This window comes from Ambystoma mexicanum, chromosome 3p (assembly GCF_040938575.1).
Source record: "Ambystoma mexicanum isolate Mex_15411 chromosome 3p, UKY_AmexF1_1, whole genome shotgun sequence".
NCBI classification, from domain to species: domain Eukaryota; kingdom Metazoa; phylum Chordata; class Amphibia; order Caudata; family Ambystomatidae; genus Ambystoma; species Ambystoma mexicanum.
Genome location: NC_090925.1, coordinates 902,795,527 through 902,815,258, shown reverse-complemented (window position 1 = coordinate 902,815,258; position 19,732 = coordinate 902,795,527). Strand labels below are relative to the sequence as shown.

General features: G+C 45.3%; 1 protein-coding gene across 1 annotated transcript in view; it reads right to left on the bottom strand.

Annotated features, from left to right (window-relative positions):
- Nucleotides 1–7,085: 7,085 nt before the first annotated feature.
- The window catches only part of IMPA2 (inositol monophosphatase 2), a 452,625-nt gene continuing 439,978 nt past the window's right edge, over nt 7,086–19,732 (bottom strand). Inside the window, exon 8 of the mRNA XM_069652140.1 lies at nt 7,086–7,420. Within this exon, the coding sequence (XP_069508241.1) occupies nt 7,305–7,420 (116 nt within the window). The 3' untranslated portion in view covers nt 7,086–7,304. The remainder of the gene's footprint in view (nt 7,421–19,732) is intronic.

Genomic DNA, 19,732 nt, shown 5'->3' with positions numbered 1-19,732 from the left:
CGGAGTGGGCCGCCAATAGGAAATAGACCACTCGAAAGTCTCTTTGATAGCTACATTGCTTGAAGCAATAACGCAAATGAACAGCAAAAGTGAAGTAAGCCAGAGTAAACATGATCTTTGAGTCAAAGTGGTTCTGCAGCAGTTTGTAAAGAAAGCCACACACATTCGAAAGTCTTCAACATCCGAAAGTGGTCCGAGCCTGACTGAGACCCGAAGTATAATAAGCTTGGAGAAGGGAGCCCCCTTGCAAGTTTGTGTTTAACTTTGATGTAAGAGATCTGAGCCCGACAGAGGGGTACCCATTTGAACTGTGTGGTGAAAGGTCTGAGCCCAATTGTCAGGATTGCCTTGTGTAACTTGTCCACGTCGTGTAGATGACGAATTCTACCCAGTTGTGTATGGATTAAAACACCAATACCAAGGGGTCAATTATTTGGAAGAATGGACCCAAACGTGTGCAGCGAACCTCCTAAAACCAGAAAGGAAAAGGCAAATTAGCCACAACCCTTTCGTTAGACAAGAACAATAAAGGTTGACGGGAATATAACTAACCTCACTGTTGATGGTTAGTATCGTATAACACACACTGGCACTGGGCAACATCAACATTCATCAATGGAAGGCACGGAATATCTGTAGCAATAGAAAGAGTAGTATAGAGAGTTTTAGTAGAGCAATGCTTTGAGGAGAACAGATAGTATAGAAAGGAATGGGCAGATAATCCTTGCCATGCGCTGAGATGAGCAGCTATGCAGAATGGATGACAAACGCTACGCGTAAGACCTAGAGGCACTGAGAATGATCAGGGCTATTCCCGACGGCATGCAAACGCCTAGGGATCAGGAAGTCCAATGTTATGCCCGATGGAACAAGGACGCTCCCTATTCACCCCCCCCCCCCTGTATGGTACGCGGGCAGTCTCTAGTCTGTACCGGGGTGAAGTAGGGACAAGAGTGCCTTCGTCTTACTAGGTAGGAAGTGTAGCAGGCAGGATTCAGGAAACAAGGCAATCCTTGGTGAGGTCCGGGTCGGCAACAGGAGTTCAGTTAATTGCAGCAAGGCGCGAGGTAGAGGCAATTCTTAGAGAGGTCCGGGTCAGCAACAGGAGTTCTGTTAATTTCAGTAAAGTGTGAGGTTGAGGCAATCCTTAGAGAGGTCCGGGTTGGCAACAAGAGTTTTAGTCTTCTTACAATAAGTAGTAAGCAGGAGAAATATTGAAACATAAGTAGAAAACAAACAGATTCTGTAAAGGGGGTAAGGTCCAGTAAGTAGCAGAGGAGGCAGGAAGCAAGAAAAAACAGAGTTCATGAAATGATCCAATAGTCATAAAACAGAAAAACATGGAGCTTGAGCATAAACAACGTAGCACACTTCATTCAATAAGAAGCATCGGTCACTCGTCAGAAAGGGGTTAAAGAACCTGAAGTCACATGACCATAATGTGTGTATGACGCAGAAGGAGTTAATGTCTACGCCCCAATCTCCATAGCAACCGCCACCGCATAGCAAAACAGGGATATCTTATAACAGGCGTAATCTTTTTGTAAATAATGCAGGATACTAACAAAACCTCCGTTGATTGTTTACCACGGGGTAGTAAGCGTGACTGTGTGCAAGCATCTTGTGATCTGGTAAGCATACTCTGTGAGAAACGAGACGGAAGAGCGGAAACCCTAACTCAATTCTTGACATCAATAGAGGGGGACCTTTGTGAACATTGTGTTAAAGTACTATTTTGGAAGTCAAGAAAAGAGACTTTAACGTGGAAGACCAGGTGGGCCTTAATCCACGTTTTGGAACTGTTTATATTATTGGAAACCGAGCGAGAGTGTGTCATCCTGCCTACAGGGACAGCCTTACTCCGTAAGGTCTAACGTGGGAAGGAGAGCTGGTTCAGCCACATTTATTCTTTTGAACACTGATTTTTCCTTTGCATAGATTTCTCCTTTTTACACTTTTTGTACAAGAGATAGGGCAGGCATTAGGTTTTGTTAGCCTAGGCCATTTTGATTTGACAGACTCCACTAGGCCTGTTTTGTATATCGTTTGATGGTCCAGGCTACTCCCATCTTAGTTATAGGGAAAAGTAGGAGATTCTCCAGCCCCAACATTTTCAATAAAGGGTTTTACAAATTGTATCCATTGGGTCGATAACATGCCTCCCCTACAGTACTTTCCTGCTAATTAAAAAATCACAAGATGTGGAGATAATAATGGTTGGGTCTCTTTGATATCCTAATTCCTTACATCATCAATAATATTAAGACCAACACTCAATGCTTCCAACAGTCCTGCACCTAACAAGAACCATCTGTGATGTTCAAAGGCAATGTTTTAACAACAATGTATAGTGTGTTCATGCAAGGGGAGAAAGCAGTGATTTTACCCTGGACTGGGGTTGAGTCTAAACTATTCTTTGAAATATAATAAATATCCTACTCAGGTGCAACTTTAGAATTAGTACAGGGTCCATTTACGATTATATTTGATGCCATTACATTTTTCTTCCTGTTATGGTTATGGTTTAGGATGCAGATTATAAGCAGCTGCTAGTCTGTGTAATAACATGACTATTGCTCTGCTAATCTACCCCTCAGACCAACACTACTACTAAAGAAGCAGTGATCTCAGTCATAAAGGTGTTTGCTGTGCTGACTGTGTAGTCTTTTTACTATTTTGGCTGCTGTCTGGGTGGAGAGTACTTTACCTGGAGGAGGCACGCGAAGCGCACCGGACTACTGTAGTTAACGCTGACCTGCCTCCCTACCGGCTCATATTGTTGTTTGTTGTGCTGACTGAGGAGTTTTTTCAGGAGTTGTTTCACTATTTTAGCTACTACCTGGGAGGATAACACTTTACTCGGAGGCGGCGCGTGGAGTGCACTGGATGAGTGCATTAACGCGGCTGCCAGAGGAGGGACAGCTCTTCCCCAGACTCAATAGACACTACCAGTGACATGTCAGCAAGAAATAAGAACAAAGCGACTTACATGCCTTACCTTGCTCTGCGCTGCGGAGGTTGTGTTATCCATAATGCAAATAGCTGTGCACTTGAGGCAATTGGGGGGCATGCAGACACCATAATGGAATCAGGAGCAGGCAATTCCAATGCATTCACAAAATGGACAGTAAAATCACAACTTTTTTCTCTAAGGCTCAATCTGCTCCTCCAGTGCCTACGTCTCCTGAGGAATGAAGTACACATGCCGGACCAAATGTTTTTACAGTTTGGACCGCCTCTAAAACCTCGCCCATAGACAATAACTCATTACTGAACCTTAATTACCTCAATTTGTAAAGCGTAACAAGCACAGCCTTGCAATTAAGCACACATTAATTGGTCAGCTCAAGGATTGGAAATGCAGGAGAGATTGAAGAAGCAGGCATGCTTCGGGTGCTGGATTCTGGCTCATCTACCACCATCACGTTGCTTGTGACTAATAGCTCCGACACACTACAATTCACAATCAAAATATTGCTCAAACTGTGTTAGCGAGCAGTCATCCATCCGAGGAAGCTCATAATAATTGCATTCCTGAGCCCCACAATATTACTCTGTGCAACAGAAGACCAAACAATTCCCTCACAAATGAAACATCGTCACCATCTTAACGTGGTTAAGTAAAACAGAAGTGGCGAATTGCTGGAGGGTTCTGGTACTTTTCCAGAGCACTTCCATCTTAGCGATATGAGTGGAGTTGGGCTTAATGTCATTGCAAACGAGCATATGCATAAAAAAGAGGCATAATGTACATAAGGCTACGGTGCGTCCACTACTAAGCTTGTTGGGCGCTACAGTGACAAGCAATAGTAACAGGACACTAAAGAGCTACAAAGAAATAAACAAAAAAGACTTCCAGGAAATAGGGTCGACGCCTTTCTGCAGGTATGGATTTACCCAGCTAAGAATGAACTCATTACAAGAGCCAACAAACAGCATTGGGTTTGTAACCACAAGCACATATCCTGATTGAAAAGTCGATGTACTTTTGTGAGGCTCCATTTTAAATTTGAGCCCTCAGTGATACTTATTACTGTTCCTCTCGTTACTGAAGGACGCTTCTACTCATGAGATTAAACCGGCTCCCTACACCAGCCGTGTGTGGTAGCTGGTACAGCATTGATCTCACTAAACGGTACTGCCAGTTCTGTAAGGATAAGAATGAGCTTGAGACTAACAGACATCGTGTGCATCTTTCACTCATTTGTATGAGCTGTATTTGGGGAAAGTAGCACATTTCAAGGATTTCCTAATTGCAGACCAATTTTGGCTAGACAGTCTAGAGTAATTGATAAAGACAATTTGGAACAATCCAGTGGCAAATTATTGGTAAAGATTTGGAAAGAAATCAGCATTCACTTTCACAGCTGTTGATGTTCGCACTTTATAACATGGCTGCTTTCTACTCATTGACATGAATTATTAACCATTGACGGAGATCATCATATTTTGACATTTTACAATTAAAATAAGTTACTAGTAGGAAGCACTATGTGTATATATGATGTATTAATGTTATTATTCGTAGGAATTCGTGCTGTACTGCACGATGAATTCATGTTATGATTTGTGTCCATTTTTAGGACGGCGTGAAAAGTTTGTTTAAACTGTAACACACTCAAATTAAATAAAAAAATAAATAAATGTGAAGCAGGCACAACATGAATGGAATTCCTCCTTCGCCTCTTAATGAAGCATGAGCTGAAGGTCAGCAATATTCTTCAAAAGGGTGTGAGCAAGCATGGAAGCAACCAAAACGAAAATAGTAGGGTACGTGGCTGCCAAAATAGAAGGAAGAAATGTCCAACCAAGGTTTCATGAAAAACTATCTTAATTAAATAAAAAGGACAGACAAATTATTAAAAACACTATCCAACCCACCCATCTAAAGGAAAACCCAATGGATGCTAACTTGGAGAGAGGCATTCTGGGTATTGAAGAACAGAGGACTGAAGGGAACAGTTTTGTGGAAAAGTCAATAAGTTTAAGAATATGTCTTTTAAAGTGTAAGGTCTGAATATTACTAGAGTCCAGCGATGCAGTGCGATTCAGCCAGTGGCAAAGGCTCGAGAAGCTTGGGACAAGTGGCAGTTCTGGGATCCAAGCAGTTCGAAGGTTTGACAGGATCTTGAGGAAACTATTCTCTTCAGTGGCGAGAAAGCGAGGCGCAGTTCGAAGCAGCAACAAAGAAGCTTGTAAAAGGCGGAGATGTGGGGTCTCTGCTGACTGGAAGCAGTTTGTGGTAGAGAATGTCAAAGGCAGTGCCATTGGGTCTTTGCAGTGACTCAAATGGGTTTGAAATTGCAGAGAGAGACAAACACAACTTATTTTGATCGGTGCAATGAGACCCTCCATTTGGTCTCTAGGGAAAGTTGAGTCCCAATTCGTACCACCTTCCGGGCTGGGAAGAGCAGGACAGTTGGAGGTTTGCCACTTCAGTAGGCTGAGTTCTGGGCGCCGGTGTCCAAGCAGCATTCATGCTTTCCAGCAGCAGGTCACTTCAAACATTCCCTTTAAGTTGCTAGTGAGAGGGCCTGCATCCTACTTGGAAATCCTTTTCTTCATCCCAATGGCTAGGGACTTTCGGCAGTTTTTACCCCAGCAAGGTACCACTTAAATCCTCTTCAAGATGGTTCTTTCAAGATGATAAAAAAGGTGACTCAACTAAAGAGAAGGCCTCAATGCCTCATAATGTCTTTTGCCACAGAGGATTGGTCCATTCCAAGCCCTTTGAAGGGGCCAACTCTTGCATCTCTAACAAGGTTTGTGCCTTCTGGTGTCAGCTCCCAAAGGGCCTTGTCTGCTGTAATTTAGGAAGGAGCTTGGATAGGAAATGTTCAAGATGGTTGGACCCTTCTTCTGGGCACTAATACTCTACTCAGCTACACTATACCTTCCTCACTGCTAGCTGACTATGTTAAAAAAAATACCCCTGGTGTGACTTCCCGGTTCTAGTGACAGAGCTTCTTTTGAGGTACCAATTCCCACCCTGCCACCTGGGGGTATGTCCTGTCCTCGTGGCAAGGTGTCAAGATCTTCCAGCGGAGAATAAAGGGGAATCCAGGTCTGGACCCATTTTTGTTGGTGAAGCCCCCAGACACCAATACACCAAAGCTCTGACAGCTCTGCGCGTTACTGGAAACCAGTTGTAAATCAAATTACATGAGGCGAGCTTTGCAAATTATAACTGTACCTCATAAGCAACTATGTAAACTAGACATGGTTTTATATTTACATTTCGTCAAAGTTTTGACTCCATGTCATGGCGATACACATTGTTATATTGTTTGAATCATAGGTACCTACTGTAAAAGCCAACCCATAGCTGTTGGAATTGAGAGTCCTGCAAATGTAAACGTGTGCAATATACTTTTTTAGCATGGAGCATTGGAAAGTGAAGCCTGTTTAGCACAGCTAACTTTCTGAGAGGGAAACCAGAATTAATTTGCATGTCAAAAATCTAAAAACACAGGCTAGCACACCCTTGCAGGTGGAATTCTGTCAGTTTATTTTCCATCTGCTGTAAACCATACTGCCGCCCTTCTGGCGGGTTATGAGCAACCACTGCAGGATATTACCTGACTGAAGACGCCCCAGCAATGAAGGCGGCGCGGGCTTCAGCGCAGCTTTGATCAATTTATGCCAAAGGATGGCGGCCATGTCAATTATTCCCCAGCTGCTGACATCTCGGTTCAAAGGGCTCGGGTCCCTGCTGCTGTCTGCCACGCGCTTCTACTTTCAGCTTGTTCACACCAGATGTTCGATGCAATGACGCATGTTAGGGGCCAGATTAATTTGCCCTATTTTATTCTCAACTATGCTCCACACACGCACGTATACAAGAAGTGAAATCCACAGTGATAGATAACGTTTGCCACCATGGTACTGTCAAATTACTTTGTTGCAGGTGTATCACATTATAAAAAGTTTCAAGCATGACTTATTTCTACAGTTTGCAGACACGATTATGATCTTCAAAACCGATACAGTTTACTGTATGTGGAAAATCAGACACCACACTGTCTTTTGGACCTATTCTCACGTAATAATGGGTAATGTCTTTAAGTTCAAGCATATGCGTTCGAGCAAGTGTAAAATCTTTATTCACCTTGAAAGCCACAGGAACAGTTATGTAACAGTTATGTAAAACAGGTACTTCTGAACCATGCCCACACTGAAAGCTTCACACGGCTACATAGGCTTCTAATACACTCGTGCTCATCAGCGAGCTTCTATACTGAGTGTGCTGGCCACAAACGCCTGTCCCACAACAAGTATCACATTCTGAAATGGTGTGTGCAGTTTCAGTCCTCGTCGTCCCTCCCATAGTTAATTGTCTGCAGTTCGCGTGCTATAAGCAATGCCATCTCTTCGGTGCCCGCTGCAACAACTCTACAGGACATGATGTCCAACGCGCCTCCTAAGAAAAGAAGGGACAAGACACCAAAAATCAACAACTTTGTATCATCACCACAGAAGCAGTTGCAGAGTAATCTTTGATATGATCCACAAACACGGAACACAAGGTACTTTGGTGCATGTAGTCTGCATTCCGTCCCTGAGAAATGATCCGCCACCGCCCCCCCCCCCCCCCAAGTCCCACATGGCGCAGCAGCTTCACGAAGACCCACAATATCACAAGCACTTGAGGATGCATCTCCCCAGTGCAGTGATCAGTCTCTTCAACCCCATCCAGGATGCAGGAAGTCTCCCCAAGACTTCAACCTCTTCACCCAAACGGACTCACTACCCGAATATATGGGTAAAACAGGTAATTTCAGTTAACAAGCAACACATGTAACACAGCTCCTCCTAGTAGCCCTCCCAAGAAGTTCTCCTCAGTTCAGTGGCACAGACCAAAGCCCTGTGGGTAAGCAAATTAACTGAACAGTTTGTATCAGTTTAGTTTAGTTTAGTTTATTATTTGATAATGCGCTCAAAACCCTGGAGTAGCCAGGCGCAGCAGTAACAAGAATACTTAAGCTTGGTTACATACAGTGGATGTATTACATATTCTTACAATATTTACAGTATGAATCAAGATAGTCAATAAAAACAGATTTCAAGATAGTACAGGTTTCAGGATATTTACATGCAGAAATCCAGAGTCAAGAGTAAGGGAACAGTTTATCGGGCGTCATTGGTCCAGAGCCAACTTTTCACTTTACTTCTGAAGCTAGAGTAGGGCTGATCGTCTCTTAAAGCAGACGGGAGTGCATTCCAGGCACAAGCAGCTCTAACAGGGAAACTCACTCCACCCGATTTAGTAAGTTTGAAGCTAGGTATTTCTAGTAGAAGATGGTTAGAAGCTCTGGTGTGGTGCCTGGGGGATTTTCTCATGAGTCTCACCGAAATATATGGTGGTGCTGTGTTGTTCACTCCTTTGTAAGTGATAGATAGTGTCTTGAAGAGAATTCTGTCGCTAATTTTTAACCAGTGGTGGTCTTTCCTGATATTGGAAATGTGCTCTCTAAGGGGTATGTCTAAGGCTGCTCTAAGGGCACTGTTCTGCAGTATTTGCATTTTATTTATGACAGTTTTATTAGCACCTGCATATTGTCATGATCTCTGCTTCCAAAAGATCAGGACTTGCCCGACTCCCTTGGAAGCAGACCCATAACCCCGGTTCCGAGTGCCAGCCAGTCCCAATTGGGACCTTTTGGACCCTGTCCTGGCGCCAGTGGCACCAGGCTCATAAAGATGCCCAGTCCCAGCGCTGGAAGCGCCGGGCTCATAATGCTTGGGTGGACTTACCTGCAGCAGACCATGCTGCTTACTTACCTGCCAGTTGAACCCCTGATCCTCTTCTGTTTGGGACTACTTTTCCTGTTGGGTGGGGCAGGAGCCACTCCCTAGGTTCAGAACACTGGAACTCTTCTGGAAAGCAGGAACTCTTTTCTTACCTAGGCGTGGCTGTGGAAGGAGACACCTAAGCACTACAGGAGGCTATTTAAACCACACCCGATGGATGAATCTTGCTTTGTGTTATTCTGCATTCTCTGCAGCAGAACACTCATTGTGTCTTCTGCTTCTGATCCTGGGCCTAAGGGAACAAAGGCTTACCATCCTGGAATCCAGTCTTCAGCAGCACCTGTAAAGACAAAGAAAGAACAGGTTAGCACTACGGTCTTCAGTGGCAGCGCATCTCTTACCTGGCCCATCGGCTGTCACCAACGCCTCTCGCTGCATTCCGGCATCTGAAAGACAAAGGCTTACCTACTCTTCGCATGCTCCGGAGGTCTTCGCACTGCATTCCGGCATCTGAAAGACAAAAGCTTACCAGCTCTTCGCACGCTCCGGAGGCCTTCGGCGCTGCATCCCGCATCTGAAAGACAAAAGAAGGTGCGTTTAAAGACATTGGGCAAGTTTATTACTCACGTAACATTACTCCTTCCCACGCCGAATCCAGTGGGTATTCCAGCACCCTTCAGCTTCTCTAAAGCTCCGAACTTGTACCTGCAAGATAAAAGGGACAGTTAGTGCGCATCGTGAAGCAGGCTACAAGCGCTTACTTACGTGCTTCCAGGCGCTTCTATTCCTCACGCGGGTTCGATCCTCAACTCTCATCAGCCCGCCATCCGCCATCGCCGGAACCCTGCAAAACAAGAGATATCATTACAAAAGACTTAAGACATTTGAAGTGCCCAGAACTTACCGTTCGTGCAGTTAACGACGGACAGCAGTCCTCTGAGGTCAAGAGGCCTGCACCCTTATCCAGTGAAGAAACTGGTTACGGCACCCTGCCCCGAGGCAGATGGTGAGCTCGGCGTTCACTTACCTAAGGTGAGGGCGTTAACCTTTGGGGTTCTACAGGAGAAGAGAAAGGGAAGAGGAGAGAGGCACCCAATAACCCCAGTTCATTAATCCCAAATTTTCTATCTGCAGACATCTTACTCTTCGAGTCAGACATACAGTGCACAGAGGTCCAGCCCAAAGAGCCAACCGTGTGTTACACATCACCTTTGAAGATACGGCATTCACCCAGTCAAGACCGGCGCCTCTGCGGGAATTAGGTGAGCGTTACAGAACACAAAGCCTACCGCAAAACTCCCACCCAGGCGCTATGGAAACCTCGGATACCGACCAGCTAGCCCAGTTACTTGGGGAACTAAGAGCAGAAGTGCATGCAGCCCGTCAGGAAACGAATGCTCTAAGAAGGGAACTGATTATTTCCAAGGAGCGAACAGACGATCTCGCTAGACAATTGCTACAGTCACAAACCGGACAAACTCCGTTACCCGCATCAGGGGCAAATCTTCCTTCAACATCCTCTACGAACCCAGTGCAGATCAACCTACCTGGGAATGTACCTCTGGCTCCGCCCGAACGATTTTCTGGTGACCCAAAGAGGTTTGCAGTATTTATTAATCAGTGCCGGTTGCACTTCTTATGCCGGCCAGCAGCCTTTCCAACTGATCAAGCTAAGGTAGCTTTCGTGCTTTCGTACCTTAGTGGCAATGCGGCAGACTGGTCGATCCCTCTAGTTAATCAAGATGATCCGGTTCTCCATGATTTTCAAGCTTTTCAGCTCAGTATGGAAAAACTGTTTGCAAGACATTCACAGGGGCAGGCCTTGGACAATGAGCTCCTTTCATTGCGACAGGGTAATTAAGACCTTTTGGCTTATATTGCGTCTTTCAACAGACTGATAGTGGAAACTCGATGGCCTGAGGACAAAAGGATTACGCTGTTTTATAGAGGTCTACGTGGAGAGCTCAAAGATGTGTTAGCCCAAGTAGTGAATACCCCGCAAGACTGTTCGGACTATATTGACTTAGTCGTTCAAATTGACCACAGACTGCAGAACAGGAAGGCCGATCGTTCCAAGTTTGATGCTCGAGTATTTTCCAAACCACCAACTCCTACCAAAGGAGTAGACTCCGGGGAACCCATGCAAATAGGGGGCCTGAAAGGACCACTAACACAAAAGGAGCGGGAAAGGAGAAAACGGCTGCAATTATGCCTCTATTGCGGAAACTCGGGGCACTTTCTTCGAGACTGTCCGGTGAAACCAGCCAAGAAGGCAGTAGGAGCTGCAGTTACCAGGGTCACAAACTCTGAGCAGGGAAACGACCTCGCCCGACAAGAATAGAGGTCCTCTTGCCGAGCGTTAAAACCAGTTCAGTGACCTCGCATTTCGTGATACCTATGGTCCTCATTAGCCCTGAACATCCGGATCGATTACATGCGATTGAAGCTTACGTCGACAGCGGTGCCATCGGCAATTATGTGGATCATGAAATGGTTTTGAGGATGAATCTGACTCTTTGTCCAAAGGCTGTAAAGGACGTCATTACTACGGTGGATGGTACAGAGATAGCGTCCGGACCAGTAACGCATACCACCCAAGAAGTGACGCTAGTAAGTCAAGATGGACACCATGAGAAGATTGTGTTCGATGTGATCAAGGCCCCTCAGTTCCAGATTATTCTAGGAATTCCTTGGTTAGAGAAGCACAATCTTCAGATCGATTGGCGAGCAAGAACGGTTCAGTTTCCAGAATGTGTCTCTACTTGTCACCCTCGACCTGGTGTTGCACTGGCAGCAATTTCCTCGGAGGCTCCCCAGTTACCTCCTGAATACCTAGAATTCCAAGATGTTTTCCGGAAGGATCAGGCTAACTCTCTACCTCCTCATAGGTCTTATGACTGCCAGATAGACCTGATACCTGGATCTACTCCTCCTTGTAGTAGAATTTATGCCCTCACCGAGCCTGAGAATCTTCACCTCCGACAATACCTGGATCAATACCTAGCGAATGGGTTTATTCGTCCTTCCAAGTCCCCTGCTTCCTCAGCTTTGTTCTTCGTTCCAAAAAAAGAAGGGGACCTTAGAACTTGTATAGATTATCGCGCCCTGAACCAGATCACCGTTAAGAATAGATATCCGTTACCTTTGATCCCTGAACTCCTGGACCAAGTCAGAAAAGCATGCATATATACAAAGCTGGATCTTAGAGGAGCCTACCACTTGGTACGAGTAAAAGAGGGCGATGAATGGAAGACGGCCTTCCGCACCAAGTATGGGCTATTTGAATATCAGGCCATGCCCTTCGGACTTTGCAATGCCCCGGCCGCCTTTCAATATTTTATGAACGATGTCCTCAGAGAGCTCATAGATGTGTGTGTTGTTGTTTACATTGACGACATCCTCGTTTATTCTTCATCGGAAACTGAACATCGGAAACACGTGAAAATGGTCCTCGAGATATTGCGTCAACACAAACTTTTCGCTAAGTTGGAAAAATGTGTTTTCAACGTGACTGAAGTTGAATTCTTGGGATTCATATTATCACCTAGCGGAGTTCGTATGGATTCAAAGAAGGTCGATGCAATTCTCAAATGGCCATCGCCATCCTCCGTAAAAGGTGTTCAAAGCATGTTAGGCTTCGCTAACTTTTACCGCAGGTTTATCCCCGAATTCTCTCGAATAGTCCAGCCCATCACCGCCTTGTTAAAGAAAAACAAACGTTTTGAATGGTCTACCGAGGCGGAACAAGCTTTCCAGAATTTGAAGACTAGATTTATCTCTGCACCGATCTTAAAACATCCTCGCCCAGAACTCCCCTACATCGTTGAAACTGATGCTTCGAGCCTTGCCATGGGGGCAGTTCTATCACAAAAGGACCCAGTAACCAATCAGTTGCATCCCGTGGCATTTTGGTCCCGCAAATTCTCGCCTCCTGAAATCAATTACACTATTACTGATAAGGAACGTCTAGCTATCAAGTCCGCCTTTAAGGCTTGGCGGCATTATCTTCTGGGGGCCCGACACACCGTTACTGTGATTACAGATCACCGAAACCTGCAATATTAGAAAACCGCAAAAGCTCAATCCTCTAGGCAACTCCGTTGGGCACTATTCTTTGCCGAGTTTGACTTCATAATTACCTATCGACCTGGTACAAAAAACGGTAAAGCTGATGCCCTTTCTCGGATGGGAGTGGAAGAACATTTGATCAATCCTAAACCTGTACCTATCATTCCCGAACAAAGAATTCTAGGTGTAATCGCCACACAATCCATAGAGGAAGTTAAGGATAAAGCCAGGCTACTGGTAACTCCAGCAGACATACAGAATTGGCATCTGCAGGGAAAGGACTTTACGGTGAAGGACAACCTATTATATTTCCAAGAACGGTTATACCTGCCCAGCACAGATTTACAGAAAAAGGTAATCTCTTGTTATCACGATTCTTTAATGGAAGGACATCCCGGTATGACCAAGACCTCGGAAAAGATCTCAAGCGCTACTTCTGGTGGCCGTCTTGGAAAAAAGATATCAGAGACTTTATAATGTCCTGTGGAGTATGCGCCCAAAACAAGAGTCAAAAGGAAAAACCAGCCGGCCTCTTACGCCCTATTGACATCCCGCCTCGCCCTTGGCATACGCTTTCTATGGACTTCATCACCGATCTACTTCCATGCTCCGGATACAATACGATCCTAGTAATCGTGGACCTATTCTCCAAGATGGCGCATTTCATTCCACTCAAAGGCTTACTAACAGCAGCAACTCTGGCCCGAGAATTTCTCGAAAACATCGTCCGACTGCACGGTTTTCCTTCAGTTCTAATTTCGGATCGAGGTAGTCAATTTATTTCTCATTTTTGGCGACGTTGCTGTCGGTCGGCTCAAATTGATGTGAGACTTTCGACCAGCCACCACCCTCAAACCGACGGACAAACCGAGAGGACCAATCAAACTCTGGAACAGTATTTGCGCTGCATGCTACAACAAACTGAAAAAACTTGGTAAGATATCCTTTGGATAGCCGAATATGCCTACAATAACTCTGTCCACTCGGGAACTGGGAAGACCCCGTTTTTTCTTTTATACGGTAGTCACCCTCGAACCTCGGAGTTGGATCCACTCCAAGATCTTGGAACACCAGCAGTAGACCACCTGCATTCTACAATCACCCAAGCCTTTAAGGAAGCCGTTTCTCACCTTCAAAGGGCTAATGAACAATACAAGAAAGGAGCAGACCAACATCGGAAGGAAGCCCCCCAATATTAAGTAGGAGATCAAGTCTGGTTATCCACCAAATATCTACCTCTAAAAGGACCACGCACATTCAACCCAAGATACCTTGGTCCCTATTCCATCACTACCATAGTAAATCCAGTAGCGGTCAAGTTGGACTTGCCCCCTCACATGAAGATACATCCGGTCTTCCACGTCTCTCTATTAAAACCCGTGCAACCTCAAACCCGACTAACTACATCTCCAAAACCTATTCTAGTTGATGGAGAACTCGAGTTTGAAGTCAAAAGCATCCTGGATTCCAAGATCTCCAAATCTAACTATTTTACCTTATTGACTGGAAAGGCTACGGTCATCAAGAAAGATCCTGGGAACCTGCAGAATATGTCCACACGCCTCGTCTAATCAAAAGATTTCATCGAACATTTCCTAACAAGCCCAAACCTCCGGAGAAGCCCGGTTTGGGAGGGGCCTTGAGGGGGGGTGCTGTCATGATCTCTGCTTCCAAAAGATCAGGACTTGCCCGACTCCCTTGGAAGCAGACCCATAACCCCGGTTCCGAGTGCCAGCCAGTCCCAATTGGGACCTTTTGGACCCTGTCCTGGCGCCAGTGGCACCAGGCTCATAAAGATGCCCAGTCCCAGCGCTGGAAGCGCCGGGCTCATAATGCTTGGGTGGACTTACCTGCAGCAGACCATGCTGCTTACTTACCTGCCAGTTGAACCCCTGATCCTCTTCTGTTTGGGACTACTTTTCCTGTTGGGTGGGGCAGGAGCCACTCCCTAGGTTCAGAACACTGGAACTCTTCTGGAAAGCAGGAACTCTTTTCTTACCTAGGCGTGGCTGTGGAAGGAGACACCTAAGCACTACAGGAGGCTATTTAAACCACACCCGATGGATGAATCTTGCTTTGTGTTATTCTGCATTCTCTGCAGCAGAACGCTCATCGTGTCTTCTGCTTCTGATCCTGGGCCTAAGGGAACAAAGGCTTACCATCCTGGAATCCAGTCTTCAGCAGCACCTGTAAAGACAAAGAAAGAACAGGTTAGCACTACGGTCTTCAGTGGCAGCGCATCTCTTACCTGGTCCATCGGCTGTCACCAACGCCTCGCGCTGCATTTCGGCATCTGAAAGACAAAGGCTTACCTACTCTTCGCATGCTCCGGAGGTCTTCGCACTGCATTCCGGCATCTGAAAGACAAAAGCTTACCAGCTCTTCGCACGCTCCGGAGGCCTTCGGCGCTGCATCCCGCATCTGAAAGACAAAAGAAGGTGCGTTTAAAGACATTGGGCAACTTTATTATTCACGTGCCATCACTCCTTCCCACGCCGAATCCAGTGGGTATTCCAGCACCCTTCAGCTTCTCTAAAGCTCCGAACTTGTACCTGCAAGATAAAAGGGACAGTTAGTGCGCATCGTGAAGCAGGCTACAAGGGCTTACTTACGTGCTTCCAGGCGCTTCTATTCCTCACGCGGGTTCGATCCTCAACTATCATCAGCCCGCCATCCGCCATGGCCGGAACCCTGCATAACAAGAGATATCATTACAAAAGACTTTTAAGACATTTGAAGTGCCCAGAACTTACCGTTCGTGCAATTAACGACGGACAGCAGTCCTCTGAGGTCAAGAGGCCTGCACCCTTATCCAGTGAAGAAACTGGTTACGGCACCCTGCCCCGAGGCAGATGGAGAGCTCGGCGTTCACTTACCTAAGGTGAGGGCGTTAACCTTTGGGGTTCTACAGGAGAAGAGAAAGGGAAGAGGAGAGAGGCACCCAATAACCCCAGTTCATTAATCCCATATTTTCTATCTGCAGACATCTTACTCTTCGAGTCAGACATACAGTGCACAGAGGTCCAGCCTAAAGAGCCAACCGTGTGTTACACATCACCTTTGAAGATACGGCATTCACCCAGTCAAGACCGGCGCCTCTGCGGGAATCAGGTGAGCGTTACAGATATAGGGCGTTACAGTAATCTAGTTTAGACACTATTAATGCGTTGGCTAGTGTGATGCAGTTAGTTTTGGAGAGGTAGGGTCTACAGGCCCTGATTAATTTGCAGGTAGAGGCTGTAGATGAAGCCAAGGAGTTGACTTGTTTTTTGAGAGATAGTGTGGAATCAAGGTAGAAACCTAGTGAGGTTAGAGTCGGAACCCAGGATCAGTATCTCTGTTTTGTCGTCATTCAGGCAGAGGCCGGGAGAGGCCATCCAAGCCTGAATGAGGAGGTAAATCTTATTTATCAGAGCTGAGTCTGCGACAAAGTTGCCAGATAGGGGTATAAGGATCTGCATGTCATCCGCTTAGTTGGTATAAGTTACCCCCAGTCTGTCAAGTTTGTCGAAGAGTGGCTTAGTAAAGATGTTATACATTGTAAGGGAGACACATGAACCTTGTGGGACACCACATGTGATTTGTATTGGGTCCGCTGAAGCTAAGGGGGAGAACACTCATCGTACGGTTGGCTAGGAAGGATTGTACCCAGGCTACAGCTTCACTTGAGAAAAGGGCCGCAGACGCTAGATGCTTGCATAACACTGCATGGTCAACCAGGTCAAAAGCTGCCGATAAGTCGAGGAGGAGGAGCATAGCTGTTTTACCTTTATCCTTCAACTCGTCGATTTGTGTCTTGAGGTCGATTAGGGCCGTTTCAGTACCGTGTTGTGGTCTGAATCCAGATTGGCATGATCCTAGTAGTTGGTTCGTCTCCAGGTAGTTTTGGATCTGGAGGTAGGCTACTCTGTCAATAATTTTGAGGAGGAACGGGACTGTGGTAATGGGCCTGTAGTTGGTAGGGATAGCTGGGTCAAGGGTCTGTTTTTTGAGGAGAGGCAGTACCCATGATTCTTTAAGGGTAGTGGGCACAGTGCTTGATCTAAAGGATGCATTAATTAGCTTAGAAATGAAGGGTGCTAAGTCTCTGGTTGCGTCCTTAATTACTTGTGCCGGGCAGCTGTCGCCATGACAGTTTGATGGTTTTAAAGATGAAATAACCTTTTCAGTTTCTAGTACTGAGATATTGGTAAACCTGAATGGTTTGCAGCTATTTGGTATATCTGTACTAGTATCTGTCAGAGTGGTGGTGTAAGTTCCTGTGGAGCTCAAAGTGGCTTTCTTTTTTGAAATTTTGGTTTGTAGGGTTATTATTTTATTTGCTAGTGCATTCTGGATGCTAGTACACCATTGTTTGTCCTTAGGGACATTGTCCGTGGGAGCAATACGGTTTTCCATTTCCCGGAGGATCGAAAAGAGTTCTTTAGAGTTGGCGTTTGCTTTACTGATTCTCTCATTGAAAGTATTTTTTTTGCTTTGGATGATTTCTTTCTTGTATTTGTTTGCAAAGTTGGTAAGTAGGCGTTTATTCTCTGCAGAAGGTGAGTGCCTCCACATTGCTTGCAGTTTGCGTTTTTAGATTCGTAGTTCTTTGAGGTGGGGGGTGAACCACAAATTAATGTGTGATTCTTGTTTACTTTTGCGTAATTTGATAGGGGCGATAGTGTCCAAGGCTTTAGCCATAGCGATGTTAAATGTGCCAACTAATGAGTTTGGGTCAGTATTATTGGCACTAGCAGTAAGGGCTGGTAGGAGGAGGGGCAGTAGTTTTTCAGCAGTAATTTCTTTTTTGCTTCTGGTTGGCAGAGGTGGTGCTATTTCTCGAGTAACTACTTTTAAGGGTTCTATAATGGATGAGAAACAAATGAGGTGGTGGTCAGTCCAAGTTTGAGGTATAATGCTGGAGATGGTAGTGGTGCAGTTCAGATTGGCAATCCAGTCTAGTGTGCGTCCTTTTATGTGTGTGGGCGCTAGGACTTTTTGGGTAAGGCCATGTTCGAGTAATATCGATTGGATGGATTGGGCCTGTTTGTCCTCAACATCATTAAATCCCAGATTAAAGTCACCTAGTAGCAGGAGTTGGGTGGAATCTTTGATGCTGTTGGTGAGGAGGCTGGAAAGGTCTTCCTCGAAGTTCCCTAGAGGGCCAGGTGGTCTGTACACCAAGATAATGGTTAGTGTGCTATTATTGGAGATGGGTTGTTTAGATGAGTGTAGTTCACAAGATGTGAGAGCTGTAGGCGGTGTAAGTCTTAATGCTAACTTAGTTTTGGCAATGATAGCCAGGCCGCTGCCTCTCGAGTTAGGCCGGTCGACTCTAAGTATATTGTAGTTGTCTGGTATGGCAGTCATGAGTGCTGGACCTGCAGCATCATGGAGCCAAGTCTCGGAGACAGCCAAAAAGTCTAGGTTATCCATAGTAAGTAAGTCGGCAATTTACGTGTTATGAGCTATGAGGGACCTTGCATTAATGAGTGCTCCTGATACGGTGGGAGTAATAACTTTTTCTTGAGTGGGTTTTGGTTTAGGGTGCTTAGGTCTCCTCTGGTTATGAGGAGCGTAATTTTGCATTTTTGTGAGTCTTTTGGCAGATGTACCAGAAGGGTTAGGGTTAGTGGCCGTTAAAGTAGGAGTGAGGCTAGATGGTCTAGTTCTGTTGTTTTTAAGATCATAGAGTCGTGGTAGCCTAGCTCTAAGTCGCGTATTGCTCTCCTGCAAATTGCAAGGTGTAGAATTTGTGTGGGCCATTATTGTGGTAGTTATAAGAGTAGCCCCGATTAAGGAGTAGAGTGTGTATACAAGGTGAGTCTTAGGGGTGCGCATGTCCGATTATTCAATAGTCACTCCAGCATTATGGGAAGGTGCTACGTAAATACTAGTTATAGGAGCTAGCCATATGTGTAGTTACAATGGACATTTGACAATATAGCTAGGAATGCATACATGTCCCTATGGAAGGGCAACTAGATTTGATAATCCACAATGTAGCTAGAAATGCATACAAGTCCCTATGGAAGGGCAGCTAGATTTGATAATCCACAATGTAGCTAGGAATGCATACAAGTCCCTATGGAAGGGCAACTAAATTAGGTAATCCACAATATAGCTAGAAATGCATACAAGTACCTATGGAAGGGCAGCTAGATTTGATAATCCAAAATGTAGCTAGGAATGCATACAAGTCCCTATGGAAGGGCAACTAGATTAGGTCATCCACAATATAGCTAGAAATGCATACAGGTCCCTATGGAAGGGCAACTAGATTTGATAATTCACAATGTAGCTAGAAATGCCTACAAGTCCCTATGGAAGGGCAACTAGATTTGATAATCCACAATGTAGCTAGAAATGCATACAAGTCCCTATGGAAGGGCAACTAGATTTGATAATCCACAATGTAGCTAGAAATGCATACAAGTCCCTATGGAAGGGCAACTAGATTTGATAATCCACAATGTAGCTAGAAATGCATACAAGTCCCTATGGAAGGGCAACTAGATTTGATAATCCACAATATAGCTAGAAATGCATACAAGTCCCTATGGAAGGGCAACTAGATTTGATAATCCACAATATAGCTGGAAATGCATACAAGTCCCTATGGAACGGTAGCTACGTTTGACAGTCCACAATATAGCTAAAGATGCGTGCATGACCCAATGGAGGGGCAACAAGATTTCACAGTGTAACTAGAAAAATGCGTAGATGCTATTGCAGCAGTACATTAAATCAATCCGGAAGAGAGTGTTTGTAATGCAGGTGAGAGTGTGTACTTACAGGGTGGACACACGGTTGACCATAGAGTTGCAGTGCCTGCAGTTGCATGGGTTCATGGATCATACATCCAACGGCCAGGAGGAGAGGCAAATTGTTCCATGTAAAGGTATGATATGAGTTTTGTTAGTTGAGTCTC